At 46.0% G+C, this 26,957-nt stretch overlaps 1 protein-coding gene across 3 annotated transcripts in view; it reads right to left on the reverse strand.

Moving 5' to 3' along the window:
• The window catches only part of LOC117223846 (band 4.1-like protein 4), a 114,313-nt gene extending 87,711 nt beyond the window's left edge, over positions 1–26,602 (reverse strand). The window contains exons 1-2 of one of the 3 annotated variants that reach the window (XM_033476401.2): positions 25,831–26,602; positions 12,850–13,043 (exon numbers count right to left, since the gene is read on the reverse strand). In XM_033476401.2, the coding sequence (XP_033332292.1) occupies positions 12,850–12,963 (114 nt within the window). In that variant the 5' untranslated portion in view covers positions 12,964–13,043; positions 25,831–26,602. Of the gene's footprint in view, positions 1–12,849; positions 13,044–25,642; positions 25,712–25,830 lie in introns of those variants that run through there. The other 2 variants (XM_033476397.2, XM_033476398.2) reach the window with 2 other exon arrangements.
• Positions 26,603–26,957: the final 355 nt, after the last annotated feature.

Below are 26,957 nucleotides of genomic sequence, written 5' to 3' on the forward strand. Positions count from 1 at the left end.
TGTCATCCGCGGAAGCCACTATAGTGGCGTGTCGTTCTAAAAGATGATATCCGCGGAAGCCACTATAGTGGCGCGTCGTGCCTAAAAGGTTAAAAAGAAAATACAAATGAAACAAGTAAACGTAGGTGAAACTCATTGACACTATACATTCTTCTAGTAAAAGAGCTGAACTTTCAATGTTTCAAAAGAATAAGTGAGTCGTTTAGCGTTTCTGTTAGCTTGTCCTAAACAAAAGTGTCCCATTCATGGTAGTTCCCACCATCCCGACGCGACTCCCCCTCTCTCGCGGCCTCTTTCCGCATCCGGGTTCCTCCACCGTTAATCGTCGCAGTGGAGGCAAAGTAGGGGCAGAGATCACAATTATCCCGGAGTTCCTCTTTTTTGGTTAAATTTTGTTTCATTTAATTAAGATCGTCGGCCGAGCCGATGTACAGGCACGTCGTGAGGAATCGATTCAGAGAGATCGGACCGTAAGAATCGAGGGAATCGCGTTGGGCGCGCATCGAGCATCGGCGCAAAGCGTTGAAACGCTCCTCGGATACTTTTGCGACCGATTGAAATTCCTCCGGTGAGCATCCCATTATTAGTTTCCCCGAGGTAGGAGCGTTTCACCCTAAAAGAAAAAGAAGAGGAGCGCCACGTTCGAAAACGTCCCCCCTCTCATAGCACGAGGGGGGAGGGGGGTAATAGTACTCGGAGAGTTTCGTGCCTGGCCGCGAACTTTATTCCCGAAAAATTCGCCGCTCGAAAAGACAAGATTACCCTTTCGAATCGGGGATCGCAAGCGTTCCATTGTAACAGCCCCGAGGGGGTAACCGTGGCCGTGGCAGGTCTCTCTCCCTCTCTTTTTCTTCCTCTTCTTCTCCCTTTCCCTCTCGTTCGTGGAACATTCCGAAAGTTTTCACGGTCGCAGTTAATCGGTACGGGCCCCCGTAGACGGCGATTCCCTCTCTAGGCAATAATTTCCTCGTTCTTAATGTTTGCCGGTGGACTGGCTCGCCCCGGCCGCGCAAGTATGTATGGCGTGTATGGACGCGCACACGAGCGACGATCACGTGTCCGTCGAGGAATCCGTCGGTTGTCCGAAGTGGATGCGCCCCGAGCCCCCGAGACGGGCTCCGGGAACGCGAGAAAGGGAGGGAGGGAGAGGGAGAATGAGCGAAAGAAAGAAAGGACCGAGTTAAACGCCGCGCGAATTAGTGTGCGCGGGGTGGATGGATGAGGGAGTTGCCCTCTGGGGAAGTGGCCCACCAATTTTGGTATATCGCCTAATAACAGAGCAGGCCGAAGGTGTACCGGGTACCCCCACGATACGTACGCCCCTCGTTCGTGCACCGTCACCCATAACCCACCACCGACATAGCCCCTGGACACGGGATACCCGGCCCGGCCCGGCCGGGCGCAGCCGAACGCTCTGGGAAACGAAACATTCTTAGCCTTTTTGAATTATAACGCGGTGTCTGCGCCACGGCCGGCACTGTTTTTCAGCCCTGGCTTCCAAAAGAAAAGGATCCCTCCATCCCTGACATTGTAATTTGCCGCTTCTGCAACGCTCGCTCGATGCTCGATCTTCCAACGCAGGGGACCAACCGAGTCGTTCGCTTCTCGCGGGCTCTGCTAGAAACGCCGAGGCCGTTCCAGGCAACGTCTCGAATTCGCGGGACGCGGTTCGATCCGGAACATTGCGGTTGCAATTAATCTGCGGCATGTAGGACCTAGGAGGGCAATTGCAAGGTTAGCGTCCAACGTCCAACGTCAAGGATCTACGAAGACGGGGGTTTTTCGACGAGAGGTGTAGAGATCCGCGTGGATTTGTCATCAAGTTTGTGTCATTTTGTTCATTAGATTCTCCTCTTTAATCGCTGTGAAAGCGAAGTGCAAAAGCTTGCCAAACTATTCTGCAAGTAAATGTTTCATTTTGGGGTCACCGTATCGGTACAGTAATCTCTCCCTAATTCGCGATGAGATTTGCGCACAAAAATGGACGATTTGTGAAGAGCCGGGTCTCGTTTTTATAATTGTTGACAATCGGTAACTATAAAAACGAGCCGTAGGGCTCGAATAATCGTATCTCCTCTTCCAAAATCGTCCATTTTTGTGCGCAATTTGTGCGCGAATTAGGATGAAATTACTTTAGCCGTAAACGGGGATTCAGATTTCTGCGGCCAATAGTACTTCCTCGAATGAGTGAAATATGTCTGATAAACACAGGTCTTGTAGCTGATACTTCTTAAATTTTTGACGTGAAACGCCCGCATCCGCGGGTACGGAGAAACGTCTTGCGATCTCTTCACCTGGGTAAAACAGTATACAACATATGTATCTACATAATTTATAAATGATAAATATAATGCACCTGTCGATATAATCCAAGAAATTTTTCGAAATTAAAAATTAAGAAGTAAAAGAATTAACCTTTTAGGCACGACGCGCCACTATAGTGGCTTCCGCGGATGACATCTTTCAGAACGACACGCCACTATAGTGGCTTTCGCGGATGTCATCTCTCTGGACGACGCGCCACTATAGTGGCTTGCTCTAGTAGCTCACTCGCTCATCGTTTGAATCAAATAATCGTCTTCATATGCATTGTTTCACACTTCTTTTGTCTTCACATCGATTTACAACAGTCTACAGGATGTCCCAAAAATGTCTCGCAATCCGGAAATGGCGGGTTCCTCGGTTCATTTGAAGCGACTTCTTCCTTCACAAAAATTTTCTCCGAGGCACCGTTAACGAGTTATTAACAGAAAACAGTGACGAATGAGAGACGAGCTCAGCTGGCGCTAGGCGGCCGAGCCAACAGCGCCAGCGGTCGAGCGGTAGAATCCCAGCTCAGTTGGCGCGAGGCGGCCGAGCCAACGGCGCCAACGGTCGAGCGGTCGAATCTCAGTTCCGCTGATTGGCTCGGTCGCCTCGCGCCAGCTGAGCTCGTCTCACATTGGTCACAGTTTTTCGTTAATAACTCGTTAACGGTGCCTCGGAGAAAATTTTTGTAAAGGAAAAAGTTGCTTCAAATGGCCTGAGGAACCCGCCACTTTCGGATTGCGAGACATTTTTGGGACACCCTGTACATACAGTACACAGACTCTGTACAGTACACATCAGACTCTGCCGTCCAGAGAAATAGCCTTGCGCAGAATTCAGCCGTACCTAAAAGGTTAAAAAAGCAATTTTTCTTGCGATTAGAAATGTTGTAAACATAACAATTGATGCCGTCCTTTCACAAAAATGCTGTAACAGTTACATCAAAATCTGCGTCTAACGAATACGATTTTTTACTCGCTAAAATCACGCTTCGGTCCACTGTGCGACGCCGGAGGTCAGTCGGGGGCCACTCGGAGGTCAGTCGGGGGTCAGTCGGGGGTCCGGCCGTTAACTCGCAGCAATCGCTCCGCGAGTTCAATGAAACCGGGCGTACGCGGACGATTAATGGAAGAAACGTTCCCGAGCAATTATCTTCGTGTCGCAGACTGTTCCTCGCGATTCCGAGCGCGACGCGCGACGAGCGGGGCGGCTCTAAATTATTGCAATTCCAGATCGGCGTCGCGTTTACCGCCATTTCTGCCGAACTGGTCTTGGAAACGAGCGACGTTGTTCTTCGAAGAAAACAATAGCAACCAAATAGATAGCTACTCAACTGCTTCGAGGTTTCTATACTCCGTTCATCGAGAACTGGCGCATAGCATAAACTAAGAAGCTAAGAAGTTAACTTTCTGAGCGATAACCACTCGATATTAAAGCTAGATTTACGGAGCATAAAAAACAGCTGTTTTATATTAGTTTGCAAAAGTAACATTTATTCTGATTTTTAACAAGTGTTATTGTAACATTTGCCGTAAATAACATATAAATTGAACAAATAACTCGTAAATGTATCTTTACGATATGGATAATTGTAAATTAAAAAGTTAGCGACCCGTCATTTTGACGGGTTTCGTAAATCTAGTGTTATTAATTAAAGTACGTAACGTCGTCGATTAAAAAACAATGTTAGTTACAGAAAAAACGTTTTTCAGATTTACTTTATTAATTTATAACGATCGTATCGAGAAGCAAGGGATCTCCAGTCAAGTCGATGAAACGTTCACTTTAAGACTATGATCCGCCAGACCTATGATCTCATGCCTCTGAAATCGTCTACGAAATGTATCCCTTTTCCATTCCTCGATTTTCCTGGCTGCCCTACATGCAGGGACCCTCGGTGAGGATTCTATAAAATTCGTCTAACGCGTTGTCGTTTAACAGCCACTCGGCTGCAACCGCAGCACCGATCACGTGTACCTTCTGTTTGCATTTTATGCCAGTTATAGAGCCATCCCCCAACCTCCGAGTTTTTGTATCCCGTATTATCGTGCACCCTAAATTTCATTATATTTTCAATAAGCGCCGCACTCCAGCTATGTATTAGCTTGGCCAATAAGTCATGGCGTTTGTTCCTATAGATGGCAACACAAAAAAACGCAACGACTTATTGGCCAACCAAATATCTTAATCGATATTTGTATCGAAGACATTACCTCTGCACGCGTCAGCTATTGCAATTTTTATAGCGAACAATGCCCTCGGAACGGGAAGCAATCCCCTTGGAAAATTCGGGAGCAGAATGACGAATTTTCGTCGACGGTCGCCGATTATTCGCGGGCCACCCTGTACATCCGAGGCAGTATCGATGATTGCCCGTGGCATCGCACTGCGAACCGTATAGAAAGAGGAGTTAATTAACCCCCCGACATTGCTTGGTGTAGATCTTTCGCGTAACCAAGGACGAGAGAACTCAGAAGTCAGCCTTTATCCGAGTGAATGATGAACCCGCGTAGGCAGACAGATTTTTGTCCGCTTAATTGCATCGTAATGCGCCGCGACGTAATATACTACTTCCGGATTGTAAGCAACACTTTGTTCTAACTACATCCGCGGTTGCATTAGCATGTCGCGCGTGTCTCGTCTTTCTTATTCGTCATTAACGAACACACCGCGCCGTCTCGCGTCATGGAAAGTTCTCGATTACGGTCGAACCTTGTGCGCACCACTATAATGCGTATCGCGATCGTTTTCGTCGTTCGAATCGCGGGGCTCGTCCGTCGAAGGGCGCCGATTGTCGGACAAGCTCGATCGCTGAACAGAGATTTCGCGACGCAACAAACGCTTCCGAAATCTTCGAAATCTTCATCGTCGCGTCGCAATCTTTACGCGTTTTCTACTTGAAACAAATTCCTTGCTAATTATCGAAGTTGATCGGGTCTGTGCCGTGTAATTAAATAGTTACAACCGGCGCACGATAGCCTCTTTTCTACCCCGCCGATTACGAGCTTATTCTCTATCCACTGTTTATTAGACGTCAGCGGATAAGCGATTATTTTTCACGTTTTATTGACTGGATAACTTTTCTCGAGGTATACGACGAGCGGGAACAGGAGTTTTATTCCTGACAATCGAAAGCACGCGGTGGTCTTCGTTGAACGAATGATCTTCGTTTTTATGTCTTGTATATACGCGTTGTTTCAAGTGGAATTAAGTTGAAACGAAGTCGCTCGTTGCTACTATGTACACTTTAATAATACTACAGTCTATACAGCTATGGTGTTAGCGATGCGTTATTTGTGGTTTCGATGTGCGTTCTGTCTGCGTTCTCAGACTTCTATACGTTCTAGGAGTTCTACGAGTTCTACCTACGTTCTAGGTGACTCCCCTCTTGTCACCTCGGTTTTCTGCTGATTGGTGGATGGTGGGTTTTGGTGGAGGAAATGAAGCGTTTTTGATTGGAGATGGGTGTGTCGGAAGGAACTTGAAATGAGGAGTGGGAAACTGTTCCAAAGTTCGGGTTCGTAATTTCTTCGTTTGTCGAATATGGAATTTATGAGTCTGTCGCACGTGTTGTCCGTTCGTCGGGTCGAAGAGTACTTTCGTTCGGATGCATTTTTTCTGTCGCAGGTATACTGCTTAATTGCTCAAGGGATGGCCAGGGACGTTCGACCTTCGGTGTTGCCGTCGCAACATGTCTCGTATGCTTTTTATTATAATTGCAGCTTGAACAATGAAGCAAACAATGAAATAAATATATGACTTCTGTAACATAACAGGAGAAACTTTAAACTTTGATCTCGTGCTTTTCTCACACGTGCTTGACTCTTTTTACCGCTCTGTTCTGCTGTGATCCGAACCTCCTTCCTTTCATGCTTCTCTCTCTGCTCTCTCTCTCTCTCTCTCTCTCTCTCTCTCTCTCTCTCTCTCTCTCTATCCCTCTAGCGTCACGCACTCAAGCCAATACTTACAGCAGAACACAATTATTCTCCAACAGTCTTAACTAGAAGGAGCTATCGTTTCTCGGAAGTGAAAGAAAAGTGGTTCGGAGACGTGCAGCGTCGATGCCGAATGCATGTTAATATTTCAGCATCGTCGAACGCGATGTTCCAGAGGAATTATTTTCGGTATCCCAAGTTGCCCCGGTGGCGTCTTCTAATGAAACCGCTACTTTCGAGACTACCTCCGGGACATACGAGGGTCAAACATAATGATACGGACTCGCGCATTCGAACGGGCAGAGGTGAAGTTTCGCGGGCAGCTCTCCGGAGTAGCAGATAAATCTATCCAGCCCGGAGCCCGCCTGTTATTACAAATTGTTCGGCCGGTAATCACGAGCCGCTGAGTGATGCCTAATACCTTACTCCTTGCACGGCAACGTTGCCAGGGTTTAATGTTACGTTCACGACATCCAGTTAAAAGGAGTCGCCAGGCCGGGGATAATTTACAAGCAGCCGGGCATCCCCGCGCAAACGTTTGATAGACAAGACTCGCTAGGATGAATAATAGGGTATTTACGTGCGCGAGCAGTCCCGGCCGCGGCCGTGGCCACGGCGCTTAATGACCTCGTATCTCGTATCTCGTATGGCGATTGGCGGTGCCGGTGCGGGAGCCGTGAACCGGCGGCCGACCGCCATCGTCTTCAACGTATCGCAAAATAACGCACCTGGTGATCGGAATGGAGCGCGATCGCTTGACTTATCGACATTTTTTGGAATCGCTTCTTGTGATGCCTCTCTCTCTCTTTCTGTCTCCCTCCCTCTCCTTCTCTCTCTCTCTCTCTCTGTTTCTCTCTCTCCCTCTCTCTCTTTCTGTCTCTCTCTCTCCCTCTCTCTCTCTCTTTCTGTCTCTCTCTCTCTCCCTCCCTCTCCTTCTCTCTCTCTCTCTCTCTTTCTGTATCTCTCTCTCTCCCCCTCTCTCTCTCTTTCTGTCTCTCCATCTCTCTCTTTCTCTCCCCCCTCTCTCTCTTTCTGTTTATCTCTCCCTCTCTCTCAATTTCTGTCTCTCTCTCCCTCTCTCTCAATTTCTGTCTCTCTCTCCCTCTCTCTCTTTCTGTCTCTCTCCCTCTCCCTCTCTCACTTTCTCCCCCCTCCCTCTCTCTCTTTCTGTTTCTCTCTCCCTCTCTTTCTATCTCTCTCTCCCTCTCTCTCTCTCTTTCTGTCTCTCTCTTTCTTTCTGTCTCCCTCTCTCTCTCTCTCTCTCTCGCTCGCTCGCTCTTGCATCCTGTTGAAAATATTGTAAACTTGATCGAGTATGTAATGGAACATCATAAAACAATTTTTTAAAAGAAATCTTTTAAACTATCCATTTTTCGATAATATTGTCCCAACACCTTTTTACGCAGAATAAAGAAAGGGTTTGATATGTGCGAAAAAAATGTAAGTACATACATTTAGAAAAACGTCGATGATCTTTGCACGACCTTTACGCGTCCACTTACAGGAAAATTATTTATTTCACATTATGATCCCTTTAAGACCATTCATCTTTCTCCTCTAACATTTTTTTCGAAACAAAGATATAGCTTGTCACAATTCCGTGAACATATACATATATAGTTCCGTTTATATAGTAGTATAACTCTGCATAGCCTTCACATAACCCTGACATAATCCTGACATTATCCTGACTTAACCTTGACGTGATCTTCATCCCACAACTAACTTGTGGTATCCCCGGGCTCCAGAACCAACATGTATCGCTGATCCAACAGGGATAAAAAAATACATATATAGTAATAAAAAGAAAGAGATTTTATATAGTAATTTTACATAGCAATCGGAGAAGTATAAACAAAGAAAACAAGAAAAAAATATATATATATATATTTATTTATTTATTTATATATAAATCGGATTTATTTTGATTTTTTTCTTTTTTTTCTTTGTTTGTACTCTTCCGATTGCTATGTAAAATTGCTATATAAAATCTTTCTTTTTATTGCTTCTTCTGCAATAAAGAGTTTTTTCTACCTATATACTTGAATAAATAAATTATTATTATTACTATCATTATTATTATTATTATTATTATTATTATTATTATTATTATTATTATTATTAAATCTGTGCAGACGACGATCGAATTTTACTAGTGTCGAGTGTGTTTGAGAGTCGGTGGTTGCCAAAATAAATTCGGAACTGTTTAATAGTCGTTCCCGAGTATTTCCGAGACAGACGAACCGTGCGTTAATGCCGCGTTCGGTGCTACGATCAAGCATCGAAGGATTGTTTCGCAAGCCTGAACACGCGAACACCACGCCTGCGAGTAGATTATAGCTGCTAGAGACGGTAAATCAACGACAATGTTCGTATAAATTCTGCGTTGACTTAAATACACTCGCAGGAGATAGTTTATTGCAACGATTACGCCGCGTTGCTGGTTGTAGATCTCGGCGATCCGATTCGTAACCAATTAAACACCATGACTCGCACCGTTTGTCTACAGTCTAAGGGAATTTGCACGCTTTGTCTCCAAGTTCCCGACGGAACTAATCTGCGAAAAAGCCTGTAATCTATCGAGGCCCGATATTAAAAGTCTGCGTCACTTGGTACATTCGAGTTCCCCACGAAATAGAAAGCGAACGCGCACGGACAACGCGCAGCAATCTGGTCTACCGTGGATGAGCTTCACCCTTCAAAAGTCAATCAGGGACGAGTTAATAGCCGTTAATAGCCGCTTCGCGCGAGTCTAATAATAGTCGCGGCGGAGATGGTGGAACGCGATCGAAGGGCCGCGACGATGCGAGCGACGCGACGTTCGTTTGAATGACAAAACCGTGAGTCGCAAAGAGTCACTTATCCCGCGGGATTTAACCATGAATATTTAACCCGGACCCGGGGAAAAAACTGGAAAGAGCACGGATCCGGAATGTAACGATCACGGAAATCAATGGGCCCGGGAGCTTCTCTCGATGGCCGAGACCATCCTCTGGGCCGCGATACCATCTCGATGGCAATTAAGCCGTATCGCGGTGCCTCATTAAATCATAAACCATCGTCGGCCAATAAATTCGAGGAGAGGGAACTCCGCGGCTCTCCCACGCGTTAAATGCCCGTTAATTTGCCACTGAATAAAACGAGTTGCGCCCGAACTCCGCCGATCCATCGACCGGCTCTCAGCTCTCGCACTCGGTTGGTCACGCCGCACACTGATGCGATCTTCTAAACTAATTCATTTTTGACCCAAAGTACGTTAATAATAATAATTATTATTAATATCATATAATATAATATAATAAATATAATATAATATAATAAATATAATATAATATAATAAATATAATATAATATAATTAATATAATATAATAATAATTATTATTATATGGATCGATTTGTTCATAAATAATATACAGTTATAGTACATATTTATGTATGTATATGTATTATATCATATACAGTTAGTTTCTTCTTGAATAAAAACATCTTTTATCAACATTTAGTATTGCAATTATTTAAAAACTGTGTACCGACTAATTTTTATTCGAAACATTTTTTGTTAAGAATTACTGGGTGTCGGGTAACAAACATTCTAACGTAATACGTACATTACTGACACGTATTTGAACATAATACGTAAACAAGTAACAAATATTTCAATGCAGCAGGTTAATAAATAATAAGAAATTATGTACGAAAATATTTGCCAAAATCGGACATCAATAGCGTATTGTTCATGAGATATTTACAAGTATTCAGTCTGAAAGCTTTCCGCGCGAATATGCTTCAATCTATTATTAATACCCACGCATAGAAGCTTGCAAAATTTGTCTAAACCTTTGTAAACTTTTTCTGTGCAATCGTTTAAATGGAATGTGTTCTGAATGAAACGAAACGCATCCGTTTCTTTTTTTGTCATTATTTCACTATTTTTGTACAGTAACAATTCCTGAATAATTTTCTTACGCTATTGCAACGTAGAAATCAAAACTGACGGTATTAACTAGTCTATTAAAACTCGTACATTTCTTAGGTGATGCAAAAGACTTTAAGAATATTTCCACTGAAATATTCTTATTAATCCTCAACGTAGCCATAACCGGTACACCTACCCTACCGCACCCAAAGACCGGCGGCCTGTTCTTGCCTCGCGGGGCGTTGTAGTAGGTCACGGCATTAAATTTCGGACGACGATTTGTACGAGAAATTGGTCGCGGGCCATCGCTGCACGCGATTCGTGAGTCTCGAGTCACGAGTCGCGACAATGAAATATGCAACGCGTAAAGGGAAGTATTTTATGGCCGGGCCGCAGCCGGGCTCAAGCTCGCTCGAACATCCTCGACTTTTATGAAAGTCCCGAGCCGTTGGCCTTGGCAGTCTAGAGGATAATCGCTGGTACCATTTCCCCTTTGCCTCTTCCATTTTCACTTTCTTTTTTCAAAGTACCACTGATCGATTCGCGTAATCATCCGGCAACGGAAGCACGGCGAATCTTACTAATTGCTGCGGGCGTTACCGCTGCTGTTATTTAGAAAGTTTCGCTGACTCCGATGAAATTCATTCAACATTCGAGACGTTGCGAACGTCGCATCTATTCGAAACTATTTTGATTAGAAAAGATTTTTTGTTGTTTCTTGTTTTTGAATTCATTTTTCTTCTTGTACTTCATCCGTTCTTGCTTGACTGTTACCGTATTTTCATTACTTTTTCACACACACAAACATACACTTCCTATTATTACATACCGTATTTGAAACCCGTCAATTTCCCTGGCTAAAATGCCTTTTAAGATGCAGAGACCGTTCGAGAAATTGGAAATCGTTGGAAATTCATGCGAAATTTCATGCGCGACGAGTGTTCTAAAAAATACTTTTCAGCTTCAAGCCGACGCAATTTACGACTTCGAAAGTGTCGCGCTTCTATCGAGAATATTTTCCGCGGGCAGAGACAATTAAGAAGACACGAGCGCAGTGTCTGCGGGCGAGAGCAATTAACAGGATGCTCGTTATACGACGAGTCTGCGCGAAATTGTCCCGTGAACCGATAATCATTCTAAAATAGACGAGCGCCGCCCACTTTTGGTAATGGAGGCCTTAAGTGCTGGCTAAAGTAAGGGACCGTGAAAATGATTTACCATTTTTGCGGAATATAGCGACGACAATGCGCGCCTCTGCACGCCGCGCGGGCAAGATACGCTTCAATTAGTGTTCACTTTTCGAAAACAAAAATATCCGAAATATCGCGACGGTTCGCGCCGAGTTCGCAATTTTTCCGCTTTAAAAAGCGGCCAGCGTTGAAATCGGTTCGTTTTCAATCGCACGTTCATTGTTTATGAGAAACAACGGAGCGCGTGTTTCCGCGAGCGGCCTAGCAACAGCGTGCAGAAATTTCGTACACCCACGCTAAAGCCTCTTCTGGCAATAGAAATCAAGGATATAAAAGGTGGGCAGGAAATGGTGGGCGTAGTCGTGTCACCGCGCCGTTCTCGTTTCTTAACAATAATTTTACGGTCAACAAAAGTCCCGAATAATTTCTCCTGGAACGCGCAGTCGCGTGAAACAATTATTGGCGTGAACGCGCCGATGACTAGACTGCGGATCTTTATGCATTCGCGACAAGAATGAATAGGTGAAATTGAAAATAGTAGACTGATTAAGGGAATTAACCCTTTTAGCGCAGAACGACGATATATCGCGGCTCGCAATGCTTGGAAAAGTATCAACGACGATATATCGTTGCGTATGCGACGACATCAATGCTAAATATAAATTATTTTGCCAGATAACTAAATATAAATATTCATAATAATTCAGAAATTCTTTTCAGTAACGTTATACTAGCTACATCGATCGCAGGTTTTGCAGCAGATTCTTCTGACGCTTGCCGTGCATCGTGGCATTATTTCTTTAGTTATGTGATCCGATGTATCAGTTATTTTGTTACAAATGATTGAAAGCGTAATATCTATACTTCATACTAGGTGATCTGCATAAAGCTATGATATCGAACGATGCTTTCTCTCTTATGTGCAAATACAGTTTCTAAAAAGAGAACCGATTTTTCTCTTTTTCATACTGCTTCATATTTATGTTATTCGTACGATTTTCAACAAATATTCAAATACACAATATTGGCATTGGTTTATTCTCCCTTTATTTCGTAACATGCTTCTTTTCGAATTTTGCAAATATCAATTGGTTTATTACGAGCTTTTTCTCAAAACTTAGCAAATTCGTCAAACTGGTCCGGTATTTTGTCGCATAGGTGCGATACTTTCGCTCGGCACTAAAAGGGTTAGGGAGTGTCGTTATATTATTTCCTGGTTATTAAAATTATTAAAGGGAAAAAGACCTTTCTAGCTGACAAGTAGTTGTCGCGATTCGCGAACACAATTTTCATTTTGCATAAAAAAGAGAACCGCAGAGCTCGGTAATAACGTATCTAACATCTAATTTCATTTCATCATTTCGAATTTGTTGCGGGTTTAAACGGTGCTTTAAGAGCCGCAAGAAAACTTAAACGAATCTCGCAGTTTCGCTGCTGGCTGGCGCGCTGCCAGAAAGTTTGGTCGTCGAGTTACAAGGAAGGAACTTGATCGAAACTCACCAAGACATCTTGGAGCAGCTCGTGCTCGTCGAGAAGTATCACCTTGCAGTGAAGAAGACGGGGCCTACGGCTTCCGGCCGGCCGAAGTCCAGGGCAGAGCCACTCTACCACCATCTCTTCCTTCGGCAGCCCTCGTTTCCCTTGCGATTCCTTCCTATGTTCACTCGTTCATCCGCTCGTCGGTTTCGGTCATCCTGAAAGACGAGGACGACGCTGTAATCCGATCAAAAAGCTGCCAACGCGTTTATCCGTACACGTACGCACGCGTTGACGCGTCGACGGGACGCGACGTATCCAATTCGAAAACAAACCATGATTTTTCAGACATTTCCGATGGTCTTGCAAACAAAATGTTTCCAACAAAAGTTGGCCAGCATTCGCTTTTCTACAAATTATAGGATATTTCCCAATAAAAAAAAAAGTTGATCACCTCGATATTTTTAACACTAAATTTACGGAACCCGTCATTTTGACGGGCCACTAATTTTTTAATTTACGATTATTCATATCGTAAAGATACATTTACGAGTAATTCATTCAATTTATATGTTACTTACGGCAAATGTTACAATAACGCTTGTTAGAAATCAGAATAAATTGTTGCTTTTATAAACTAATGTAAAACAGATGTTTTTTGTGCTCCGTAAATCTAGTGTTAAATATTAATACATATTTTTGTGACTCGATAATATTGAGTCGAGACGAATTCAATTTAGACAAGACGTATTCATTACTGTGCTATAATCTTACACATTGAAACAACACTAAAACAATTCTGGATCACCGCTTCGTCAAGGTCACTGTACAACGCGACGCGCTCTCGGACCTCGGAAACGCGAAGACTAAATCCACAGCATTGACAGCATCCACATATTATTGTACAAGCGAGGAACGATGGGTTCCCCTGAGGTTATTTCAAGTAACATTTTCCTTAGCGAAAATGCAATCGGCGGCTTCGTTAACGAGTTATTAACCAAAAAAAATGATCAATGGGAGGCGAGATCAGCTGACGCGAAGCGGCCGAGCCAATGAACGGTCGAAGCCCAGTTCCGCTCGTTGACTCAGCCGCCTCCCACCATCTAATCTCGCCTCCCATTGGTCACTGTTTCTCCGTCAATAACTCGTAAACGATGCCGCGAATTGCATTTTCGCTAAGGAAAAAGTTATTTCAGATCACCTCAGGAACCCCACATTTCTGGCTTGTACAATAATTCTGGAACACCCTGTATAAGCAATTTCCTAGCAGTTCAAGCAGCCTGTTATTCGGAAACGAAGTTAAGGAACACTTCGCCGAACGTTTTACGGGGTAGACATTTGGTCGTCGTTGATCCACGATAAACGAACGGAAGCTCGGCCAACTCCGATTAAAGGTTTTTACCTATCCCGGAGCAATTAAATCGTGCATTAAAGCTACATTAGATTCCCGCGAATAAAGTTCTCCGGCAAACGAGCGGAAACTCATTGCTGTTTCGTTATACGTTATATATGTCTGCAGTTTGACAGAGTCCGAGTCGAGCGATTCGTAGAGCCAGCGGAAGTCCATTGTCCATCGAACGATGGTGCTAGATGAATTGAACAGAACTAGAGATGCCGGTAGTTCGGGGAACTCGGCTCCCCGTTTACGGGGACTAAACGGAACCAATTAAAACGGTTGCCGAGAATCGGCGAACAAACGTCCGAATGAAATAATACGATTCAGTCTGGAATCAGACGGGTTTCGCCGGGCAATAGAATAATGAAACATTGACGGGTCGCAAAACGAGCTGTACGACCGACAGACGATTCGATCGGGAAGTGGGGAGCCGAGAAGCCGCTAGCCGGCCGAAAAGAAGACTGGTTCGTTAATCAGTCAGCGGGAGCGGGAGGTTCCGAGTCCGATCCGATCCGATCGTTAATCAGACGGATATCTATCGTGTGCTTGGCTTGGCGGGATCCGCGAACGGGACACGTTCCTGTTTCTGCGACTAATAGAGTCGACTCTCTGCAAGAAGAGGAGCAACAAGAACGGGAGGAAGACGGCCGGAGGCGAGGGGAGAGGTCGACACGAATCCGAGGCGAATTATCTAGATCTCTCGTGGACGCGTAGAAGAATGGGACGACCGGCTCCAAGCAATTGATTTCGTGATTTATGATATCTGACCGAGACGAGTCGACTCGTTGCTCCGCGCCGCGCCGCACCGCACCGCACCGCACCGCACCGCATCGCGCAGTCGCTTTTTAATCGTAACCTAATTCGCCGACCGACTTTCGAATTGCTTTTCCTTGGCCCTCGAGATCACCGGGACTCGGAGGTGAGCGAGACTACCAACGCAAAATTCTTATCCGACCACTGATTTTCCATTTGCTGCCTTTTGCATCGCGCCAAAGAATCTTCAGGATTGAAACTCGAGCCGTGAAGAAAGAGGACGCGTGATTTTCTCGGACTGAAAAGCTTTCGACGTGTTCTTCGCTACCGCACACTATAATAACAATTATGCAGACACAGAGTTGCTTCAACTCTTGTGAAATATTTGAGCGTTGTATAGTTTGTAGTATTAACCCTTTGCACTCCGCTGTCCCCTCTCGTGGGACATCGTAATTCTAGCATATCACTCGGATGTCCCCTCTCGTGGGACATTCAAGTTTATTAGTGATTACGGGGAATTGAGTTATTTCAGCGCAACTTTTTGAGACATGCATGTTTCCCTGAAGTTTTCTCTTGAAATGGCACAAGAAATCAAATCAAAATATAGTAAAATTACTAAGATATATACAAGAAATGTCAGCGGGTTTTGACGAGAACGTGAGAGGCGTGCTCACGATGGTCCGAGCACTTCAAAGGCGCCATTTGAAAAGAACGATAAGGCAAGTTTGTAGCACGCACTGTATAGTGAGATTTATAATCATAAGATCTGGAGGAAAAGATTTTCAAAGCTGAACTCAGTCTGGTTTGAAGCGTCAAGCGGTATAGATAGATCTAACGAGTGAGAAAATCGGAACAGTGATTCTTCTCTTGGTAAATAAATTGTTTGGTAAAAGTTTTTTTGATAAATATTATCTTGTGGGTTAGTAATAACAATTAGAAATTTTCAACCTATGTATTTATTCATATTTTTTATTAGAACAATGGCAAAACGATCAAACACGAATGAGTCTCATGACACAAGTAGTAGCGAAGATGAGCTCCAGATAGACGTTTATACAGATATGTTAGAAATGTTACACAGAAATGTTACTACAGATATGTAGAAGGTTTTCTTCTACAGTTAGTCTATCGTTTTGATAGCAGTGATAGTGATATCGTCCAAGCAACAAGGCGACGAGAGAAAGAGTTCGCATAGATAGCGATTACAACAACAAAACAAAATTCTAAAACAAACAATAACAAAATTATAAAAAATAAGATATTGATTTTTTTGCAAATTTCTCGATTTCAGCCAATTCATATAAGTCCAATATCATTATAATATGTTAGTTAGTTCCAAAACCATACTAAATAATACGAGGGTCTGTAAATGCCCGTTTCTGCCGAAAAGTGGCGCTGAGTAGCTGGTAGCCAACGTCCAGAATGGTTCGGAGTGCTAAGGGTTAAACTGTGCAGAACTTCCTGCCAATATCTCGGTATACCGAATATATTTCCGCGAAATGAGGTACACCCCTACTTACCAATTCCACTCGGTACGCGGAAAAAGAAACAAACGAACAACGTACTAGTTGCCACCTCGCGCGGCTGCTTCTTTCTACAATAAAATATGTGTAAGGAAGGAACTCACCTGTACCATAGAATTTAAGAGTAAAACGTAACAAACGCAATACCTGTCGCTAATGATCGTTGCAATCGACGCGACATTAAACCCAAAAGGATAGAAAAAAAGAAAATTGTTTTGTATATGTACGTGTACCGAACGAACTATTAGGATCGGGTCGGTCGCTTTTAAAATAGGTGTACCGTAAATTCTCTCAAATTTTCCTTCAGCTTATAAACAAAAATGAATATATTACGAAATAATAAATATACAAAAATATATAAATAATAAATATATCAAATAATGGATTATTCGAGCCTTGCATCTCGCTTTTATAATTGTTGACAATCGGAGAAACTATAAAAACGAGCCGCGAGGCTTGAATAATCGTATCTCTTCTTCTCAAATCGGCCACTGTTTGTTTACAAGCTGAAAGAAAATTGGAGAGAATTTGCTGTACACAAAAACACGAACACGCTCGCTCGACAGTAGACCTTCGCCGAGGTTTTCGACGGATTCGGGAGCGACAGTTCCCATTCTGACAAGTAAACGAGGCAGTTTCGATTAAAGTACGGACAAGGAAAAGCGGAAATGGGCTCGGGTGATGGAGGGATAAAGGGTGCCTGCGAGAACGAACGATGTCGCTAACGCGTCGCCGGATCGTTACAAAATTAAGATGTATGCGCTAAACTCGGCCAATTACCCCCGTAAATTCCCACCGTTTACAAGCTCCGAAATTCCACGGGCCATCGACGCGTTTGTTTCGGGACGCTGCGACGGTACCGGGGCAAATTTATGCACGCCCCTATCCGCGCATAATTGCCGCACTATGAGCGTTATTTACATAACGAGTTTCAGAGAACAGACGCACAATCGACACCGCGAAATCTGCGCGCGCGCACGCGGCGCCGCGGTTAATTTCCTCTTGAAGACATGGTCGTTTCCTCTTATGAGAGAGAGAGAGAGAGAGAGAGAGAGAGAGCGCGCAAAAGCGAGAGAGAGAGAGAGAGCGCGCGAAAGCGAGAGAGAGAGAGGCAGAGAGCGAAAGCGAGAGAAAGAGAGGCAGAGAGCGAAAGCGAGAGAAAGAGAGGGAGAGAGAGAGAAAGAGACAGAGAGCGAAAGCGAGAGAAGGAGATAGAGAGATAGAAGAGAGAGAGAGAGAGAGAGAGAGAGAGAGAGAGGGACAGAGAGCGAGCAAAAGGAAAGGAGGAAGAGAACGAGAATAAACACGGCATAACAGGCATAAACGTGATTTTCACGGCGGCTCCCGTGGCTCGTTACGTTTCGCGAAACGAACGCGAACACGAATGCGAAACGAACGCGAACCGGATCTGGGAGGAAGAGCGTGCGCGCGGGGGCCGTGGATCATCCGAGGGATTTTTATGATCGAGCGCATGCACCGGGGGAGAGACAGGTTCGACCCGTTTCAGAGGATTCGCTAATCGGAGACGGAAATTTATTTGCAACGCCTCGGGCCTGGACACCTTCGGCTTCCCGCCTCCCGCTTGGCTGAATCGGCCCATCGGCTGGCTGAAAAATCGTAAACAGCTCTTGCCGCGCTCGGCGTGCGTGTACCGTTAGCCCATAGTTCCGAGTTCCAACACCAGCCAACGCGCAACGTCGCGAACGCGATGGCCTGTCTATTCGACGTTCAACGTATGCCGGTACGCTAGTAGCCTGCTGCCACTGCCAGTGTTCCCTGCCTTCCGCACCGCGCCTGTTACGCCACTTAAAATGCCTTCACCGCGAGAGGCACACATTCCCCCGCAAAAACTGATTTAAACGAGGAAAGCCTTCGCCGCGCCGCGCCGTGTCGCGCCGGGACGGCGAAATCGATACACATATTACGAGATGAGTAAGAAGTTCGTCTGCACGCGTTTGTTCCTAGGAGCGGGGTCGCTGAAAAGGTGAACGGCGCGACAGATGCACGAAGAGTAACTAATTTCCAATACACCGCGTGCAAAAGCTAATCGAATTTGTGGTACGTACATCGCGTTGCGGGCGCGGGTCGAACAAGCTCGTGATCGTGCTGGAACGATACAGCTAGGTATCGAGACTGATATCAGGCAACAAATTTTGATCCAATCGCTGAATCGTACCAAAGACGGGCTGTATGAAACAGAATCGATACTTACTCTAAAATATCGATATCCAACTGATACTTTTACGGAACATCGATACCTCGCCGCTACTTCAACAAGAACGGTAGTTACCATTTTAAACGAATGTGTAGCGGCTATCTCCAAACTCGCCGGCAGATGGATCCTCCTTTACCGAAGTAACCGATCTCCGCCACAATTCGTATACAAGTTGTCTCGAAAATGTCTCGCAATCCGGAAATGGGAGGTTCCTGAGGTCAATTGAAGCAACTTTTTCCTTTGCGAAAATGTTCTCCGAGGCTTCGTTTACGAATGGGCGCGCGGTGGCTCAGCCAACGAGTGCGCGCGGAGCCCAGTTCCGCTCATTGACTCGGCCGTCTCGCGCAAAATGATCTCGCCTCTGATTGGTCGCCGTTTTTCGTTAATAACTCGTAAACGAAGCCGCCGATTGCATTTTCGCTAAGCAAAAAGTTGCTTCGAATCACCTCAGGAATCCCCTACTTTTGGATTGCGAGACATTTTTGTGTGGGACACCCTGTATACATATGTATATACAAACTCCCAACGTCTAAGGACAAGGGCTCGTTAGAATAGTCTTACTGATGAGTCCTCCAGCACGAAACGCTCTCTCCCTTCCTTTTCCCATCAAAACCACCGTCTTTTCAGCCGCCGCCAAAAATGATTCCCGACAAACGACAATTCGTGAACGAGTATCGATACTTTCGGGAAGTATCAAAGAATCTTCGATACAATACAGTATCGGTTTGGTAACATTTTAAGAAGTCTCGGTATCGGCAAGTGATATAGTAAGTACCTAAAATTTGGATACACATCGATACCTGCCATTAACCTCTTAGGCACTATGCGCCACTATAGTGGCTTTCGCGGATGCCATCTTTCTGTACGACGCGTCACTATAACTCTGCCGTACAGAGGAACAGCCCTGCGCAAAATTCAGCCGTGCCTAAGAGGTTAAGTATATATTAGGGTGTCCCATAAGTTCTTTCCGCGCCGCGCTATTAATGAATCTAACTGGCTGTGTTTATATAAACACGCAGACTTACTTCTTGGCTGTTTAGGGTATCGGTTTCAGTCATCCCAGAGCTATTTTGAACGCCGTTCAATATGGATAGCCAAAAGAAGCACTTGCGGCATGTAATGCTTCATTGCTTTCAAAAAAAGTGATAGGGCAAAGAACACTGCAAACGAGATTTGTACCGTTTACGGTGATGGTTCTACGACTATTACGGCAGTCCGCGATTGGTTTAAGAGATTTAGAGCTGGCAATTATGATTTGAAAGATGAAGACCGTAGTGGTCGTCCAACAACGACGGATGCGGACCTTATCAAAGATATGCTTGCTGAAAATCCGCGATATAGTGTGCGCGAGATAGCGGATGCCACTAACATACCCAGGACAACGGTACATAAGCATTTAATCAAGATGGGATATGTGAATCGATTCGAAGTTCCACACCGTCAAATTTTCATCACGACAACGCAAAACCACATGTTGAGTTGGTCGTAAGACAAAAATTATTACAGTTTGATTGGGACGTTCTACCTCATCCTCCGTACTCTCCAGACATTGCTCCATCCGATTATTACTTGTTCTTGTCGTTAAAAAATTCTCTCCGTGAAAAACGGTTTAAATTCGTAAGCGAAATAAAAACGCACCTTGATCAATATTTTGCAAATAAGCCTCAACAATCTTGGAAAGACGGCATAATGAGGCTTCCTGAAAGATGGAGGAAGGTAATAGAGCAGAACGGTTCGTATATAACTCGATAAATCAACTTTAAACAACAAATATCGTGTAATCATTTCGCATCAGAAAAAAGGAGAAAGAACTTATGGGACACCCTAATACTTTGGTAGCGGATTGATTCGAGCATCACCAATAATAACAGCATCGATTACGTCACTAGAAACAGCAGCTGGCAGCAGTCCAGAGTTTTGAAGTTTCCGACCCGCGGAGTATCGACGAAGTTATTCGTTATTCTCGTTATAACGGGAAGGACTGTCCGAGCGAAGTTAAAATATGTCGGAGCAAGATAAATTGGCTGCGGAGAGAAAAATCGTGTCGCTCTGTGGTGGTCCGGAGGGGGCTGCGTTTTCGAAACGGCGAATGAAACGCCGCCCTACTTGAGAGCCGAAACGACTCTCGAGGCGCAACACCCCCGATGAAAGCGGCTCGCCAAGCAGAGGCCAAGGCCACCCACCGTCGTCGCGCGCAAATTGTAAATTATTATTGCTCCTCGATTATTCGTACGGTATCGCGTTTCGCGTGATTCGCGTTATCGCGAGATATTTATAACGCGTCGCCGTTTGTGCGCCGGCGATGGTGATGCACGGCCGCGGCCGAACGAAGAAACGCTGATTAAAAGGCGAAGGTAGCGAGCGTATGGTATACACCAAGGACCGAGGAGGATCCCGCTGATAAATGCATCGGTAATACGTACAGGCGAGGGGGCTCGTGGAGCGATTTTAGCGCTTAACCCTTTCGGTACGAGCGCCGGATATATCCGGCATCCATCCGATGACCAATATGGACGAGTGCCGAATACATCTGGCATCCATGTAAGCCATACAGGGTTCCCCGGAAAGAATCATCCGATTTCAAAAATTTATATTTTAAAAAATTACACACAGAAAATTATAATTCAAACACGAATATAACGGGAAAATGTGCGAGTTTTACTTTTTATTATTTTTTTCTCATGTACCAAACCGTTGGATTGGTCGCAGTTCATCCGATAATATGGTTCTCCACAATGGGCCTCCGAGATCACCCGACCTAACCGCATGCGACTTCTTCCTTTGGGGATTTGTGAAGGATCTTGTCTTTGTACCACACCTTTACCTACAAGTGTAAATGAACTGAAAAAAACGCATTTGTGATGCTGTACAAACAATTACCAGAGATACATTACACCGTGTTTGGCAAGAACTTTCATATCGCAATGATATCATACGTGTAACGAAAGGAAGTCATATTGAACACTTGTAAACAAAAACTCACACATTTTCCCGTTATATTCGTGTTCGAATTATAATTTTCTGTGTGTAATTTTTTGAAATATACATTTTTGAAATCGGATGATTCTTTCCGGGGAACCCTGTATTTCTGTAGGCCCTTTACAGAATGTTTACAGGAAACATTTAAAGAAAGATTTAGAAACGGATTAAGCACAGTCATTACTTCACGCTTAAGAAAATCTCCGTACAAAAGTGGACTGACCCTGCGTTATGTGCGCATTTTCGGCGCGGCACCCCGTACGGTGGGAGTGTCACGGCGGACAACGCGCTCGTACCGAAAGGGTTAAACGTCTCGACGGCGAAACCGATCCCGCTGGAAAACTTTCTCTTCGGTTTTCCAGAAGTTCGTCGAATTTTTCTTGGGAGAACTTGAACTCGCGAAACCTTTTATCTCGCTAAATTTGTTCCAGAGTCGGATAAGGGATTTAAACCTGGCAGGAGGACAGCCTCGAGAGCCGTGGAGCTGCAAGAAGCCGCGGCTAGCCGGACCCAAATAAAAATCCCGTACAAACGTTGGCCGGCTCGGCTCGTCTCGGCTCGGCGCGGCGCGGCGCGGCGCATCGCGCAGTATATCAGCCCTGAAAAGAATGTCCCTACGCTCGACGAATCGCTAAGAAAATTAATGGCTCGTGCTTTGCATTCCCGAGAGAAGCTTCGAATACCGAAGCGACTTCGGAATAGCCTTCCAGGTCCTGGCAACGGACGAGTCACCGGTGTCACCAGGCGGCTACCGGTGATCCTCGATCGTCGCGGTTTCCCGAGCATGTACACTGTTCACGTTTTATTCATTAGCGGACGCGCTCGCCGCTGTGTCACGCCCGCTGATCAATTATTTTCAGCGACTCGCCCACGGAACCGATGCGGCGACGCCTTTCGGGGAGATTCGAGAAGTCCTCGACAAAGTCCTCGAGTTTCTACGGTCCGCGGAAAACTCCATTGGAACCGTTTCGCTGCTGTCGATCGAATAAAATCGAAGTGCATACATACTGAAATCTCTGTTCCCGATGACGCTTTCGAAAGAAGCGGCAAGTTTATCGACAGAAATTAAACCCTGACCTTCGTCGCGACTAGCATAGCTTTTGGAGAGAAAAAAAAACGAAGCACGCTTCTTCTCGATTCGCCAGGTCGCAACGCCGCCCTTTAAAACCTCATTATGCTCATCGAGATTTAGTGCGACCGATCCTCCTTACAGGACTCTTCAAGTTGTTAACGACAATAGCGACAAACTAGACGTATTCGCAGTCGATACCACAATGTTCGCGACGTATATTTCCATAAACCGTTCGCCTCAACCGCTGATTCGCAGATTCTGTATTATATTGACTTTTAGTTCTGTATCGTAAAGAAATAGGTTTTTATACGTACATATAAATTAAATAGAGAATTAAATCATCGCGATTGACTTTCGCGAACGGCGTCGATAGAAAAATCAAGGTCATGTGTCGCTTGTCTATGCTTTTCCCGCGGCCGGAGACCCGTAATACTTTCGCGTCACGTACGGGCACGTTTTCAAGGGATAGAGACACCCGTCGCGTCGCGAGTCCACGAGTCGCCGCGCCGCGCCGTGCCGCGCCGCGCGCCAGTAGAAGGTCAAGAAATCCAAGTACACCTTTTGTCCTCGTGTCGCTTTTAAAAATGTCCGTCCAATGTGCCGAACCGACGGGTGCCATTGAACCCGAGGAGGCCGCGAGAGACGGCACGGCATGGCTCGGCTCGATGCATCACCCGGGGAATGGGGAACAGGTTTCGAATACAGAATCCCTGAATCCGTCCCGGGATAATAGAAACCGACGGAGCTCGCCGAATTGCCATGGTTAACCCGTGTCGCGGAATTAATTGCGCGGAGGGCCGTGCCCTATCAATTAACGCGACCGTTTCTCTATTCGACCATGGCTGTGACTCCCGAGGCTCAAGGCCGACGCGCCGCGCGCCACGAGCGATCGGAACAAAAGATTTCGGGTCGAGCGGCCTAAGTGCCTCGAACGTCTACGAACGCGCGGCTTCGGCCGCTCTCGTGTTGCCACGGATGACTCAACGTCTTCTGCGGTATCGAGTCGTTTCGCGGAACGCGAAACGCGGAGAAGGAGGCGAGACGCGGACGGAATTCTTTTTTTGTTTTTGTTTTTTTTCGAGCGTGCCATTTCACAAGCCTTATCGAAATCGGCGTGCGTCGCGAAAATGCAAATATCGGCGGCAGCTCCGAATCGTTCGAGCTTTTTATGGAGATTCCCGAGCCACGATTGTCGCAACTGCCTCGGCCGCGGAAAACCGGTGAACTTCTGGCGAGCTATCGCGCCAGATAAGTCGTCGCCGGAGTCGGAGCACACGGACGCCGCAGCTGCGGCGAGCATTCCGGAGGCGTTGTTTAATTAACCGACTTCGCGCCGCTCGTTGTTCAAGAACCATCGGGCGGTTCCGATCGGTTTCGTTGATTTCTCCTCTTTCCGGTTTCGCGGAGTCCCGCGATTCCGCGTGCCCTCCCCCCCCCCCCCACCGCGGGAATCGCAGATGAAAACGCACCGCGACTATATTCGTCCGCTCGTTTTGTTCGCGTGCGCAACTTGTCCGTGGAAAGAAGCGGCGGCGTACAGCCCCGTAATTGGTGCTTACAGCTAATAGCCCATTGTCTACCGTAAAGAAGCGGGGAAAAAAATGCTTCATTTATCCGGGACGTTTCCAGAAGCACCATCGGAAGAAAGTACGACGTCGACGACGGGCCTCCGAACACAATGCGTTGGTGCGCTCTCATCCCACGTGAAAGAATTCGTCGATCGGCGAGGAGGAAGGGCGTCGAATTATACCAACGATTAACCCCTTAATGCACAGTTTTTTTTGAAAGAGACCGGCCAGAAAAGATCAATTTTTTTAATGTAAAAAACACAATTTAGAACGTTGTCTTGGCAAGAAAATGACAAAAATACAAAAATATTAAATATTTACACAATTGGTATGATTTCTAATTTTCAGAATATTACTATTATTATTATTATTGTTATTATTATTATTATTATTATATTTTATTTTACATTATATTTGAGTAAAATATATATTGAAAAATGAGCGAATCAGAATCTGAATATGAATACGCCGTCGGAAAGCGGCTCACAAGGAAGAGATAAGTCGTAAGTGATAAGTAAAAAAAGGATATATTTTATACTTGAATAGGTAAGTGTTATAGCTTACGATCCCATGTAAATGATAAATATCAATAAAACGATTGTTCTTTTTTTGTGCTTTCACATTTTTCAGTGTGAAAAATTACAGCAACATAAAGTACAACGCCGCTCGAATTATCTCGAGTGTGCACAGTTTGGCCAGTTTAGCGCGCTCGAGTTAACTCGAGAGCGTGCACGTTAAGGGGTTAATTTTTCCCGTTCCGCGGGAGGGGGGGGGACAAAGGGGCATCGTGATGCCACGGAACGCGGTATAACGCGCTCATGAATAAAACAATTCGTCGTTCCCTAACAAAAATGTAAAACGAAGACGTGGAAGACCTTGAAGAAACCGAAGATTACCGTTCGACGACATCTGGCCGAAACTACTTCGTTGAAACTCCTCGCGATAACTTCGTTGCCGAAATCTCTTTGTTCGTGCGAAATCCGAACGATTGACGCGTTCTCTCGAACACTGCTCGGACGAACGGCAAACCGTAACAAAATTCGACCAACGGAAATGGAAGATGATCCCCCCCCCCCGTCGGTCGTGCAGCGACGTAGATATTTCTGCTTCTTTGTATTCCGAAGAGGTCACTTTGTAACACTAGCCCGTGTCTATACTTTCGATTGTTTATGTTGGAACAGATAGGGTCTGTAGATGCATAACACGGTTCCGCTTCGACTCGTCGCTCTGGATCGTTGTTCGGTCGTACAGTAAATACGCGTCTTGTTCGTTCATTAGAACGAAGTCGTATAACTACATATATGTACGTACGTCGAAAATATCTCACTGTGTTTTCACACTCGACAGCCGAATTTCCAATAGACGATCCGGGCGCATCGGTCGACGATGGTCGAACGGCGCGAATAAAAGGCAAGAGCCGTGTGCAACGATTGACAGGAGACGCGGCGACGTTGGATTAACAATGATATCGTTGTGGAACGCAAAAGGTGAGTACGAACCTCGTCGGCCGATGCTCAAATCCCAGATCGATGAGCCGGTGTCGGCGTGTCGATCGGTATAGCACGTCTCACTGGAAGGGTCATCACACTTCCGGTACCGGTCGGCGGATCCACAGAAATCCCGGAGTTTCGAGGAACGCGCGCACGACAAGAATTACGGTCGGTCGGAATGCAACCCCGGCACTGGCGAGAGAACAAAACAGAGAGGAAAAGGAGAGAGAGAGAGAGAGAGAGAGAAGTGCGCGTACGTTGTACGCGGCGACGCGTGTTCCCGACAAGGTTATTTTATTCCCGTTTGTTCACTGAACGCGGAAGAACGACCGTCGGCGGCTGGCAGGACGGCGACGCGTGCACTGTGACATGTCAGATGGTGATTTTGGTCTGGCGGGCGAACGCGACAGGAACGAACGAACGGACGAACGGAGGATCGCGTCGCGTCGCGTCGCGTCGCTCCGCCTCGCCTCGCCTCGACTCGCCTCGACTCGCCTCGCTTCGGCTCGCCGCGACTTGAACTGACCGCGCAGGCAGAGCCAGCAACAAGGAGGAAGGAAGTCGGGGTCGGGATCGGCGATCGATGACACGGCTGGATTAGACCGGAGGAGAGCGGAACGTGTCAAGAGGACCGCGAGCGGCGAGCTGCAGGTGGTGGAACGGAGAGAGGAACCAGGGAGCACAGCCGGCGAGAACCGGGAGAGAGAGCGAACCGGTGGAGACGGAGAGAGGCACCGCGCCGGATCAGGGCAGTGGCTTGGCTCGGATCAGACTGAACCGAGTCAGCCGAAGGATCCAAGATATGCCTTTACCTTGCGCGCCTTCCTTTCCTTTACCTTTCCTTCGCCACTCGCTCCGTCTCGCTCCTACGGACGCGCGTCTCGCGCTGCTCACTCTGTTAATCGTGATAGCGCGGACAGTGGTGTACCTCGGCGGCCCGACCGGGCCCCTTTCAGAAACGGACCACGGCGCCGCGGCGGACCCCGAAAATTGCACCGCGTCACGCAACCACCGAAAACATTTTCAACGCGATCCACTTCGCTGCTCGAATTGCTCAGCGATTATATCCCCAGCTACTTCGTAGATTCCCCCCTCCCTTCTCCACCGTGATCCTCAACGGACCCCGGTGGGACCGC

This window comes from Megalopta genalis, chromosome 6 (assembly GCF_051020955.1).
Source record: "Megalopta genalis isolate 19385.01 chromosome 6, iyMegGena1_principal, whole genome shotgun sequence".
Taxonomy (NCBI): domain Eukaryota; kingdom Metazoa; phylum Arthropoda; class Insecta; order Hymenoptera; family Halictidae; genus Megalopta; species Megalopta genalis.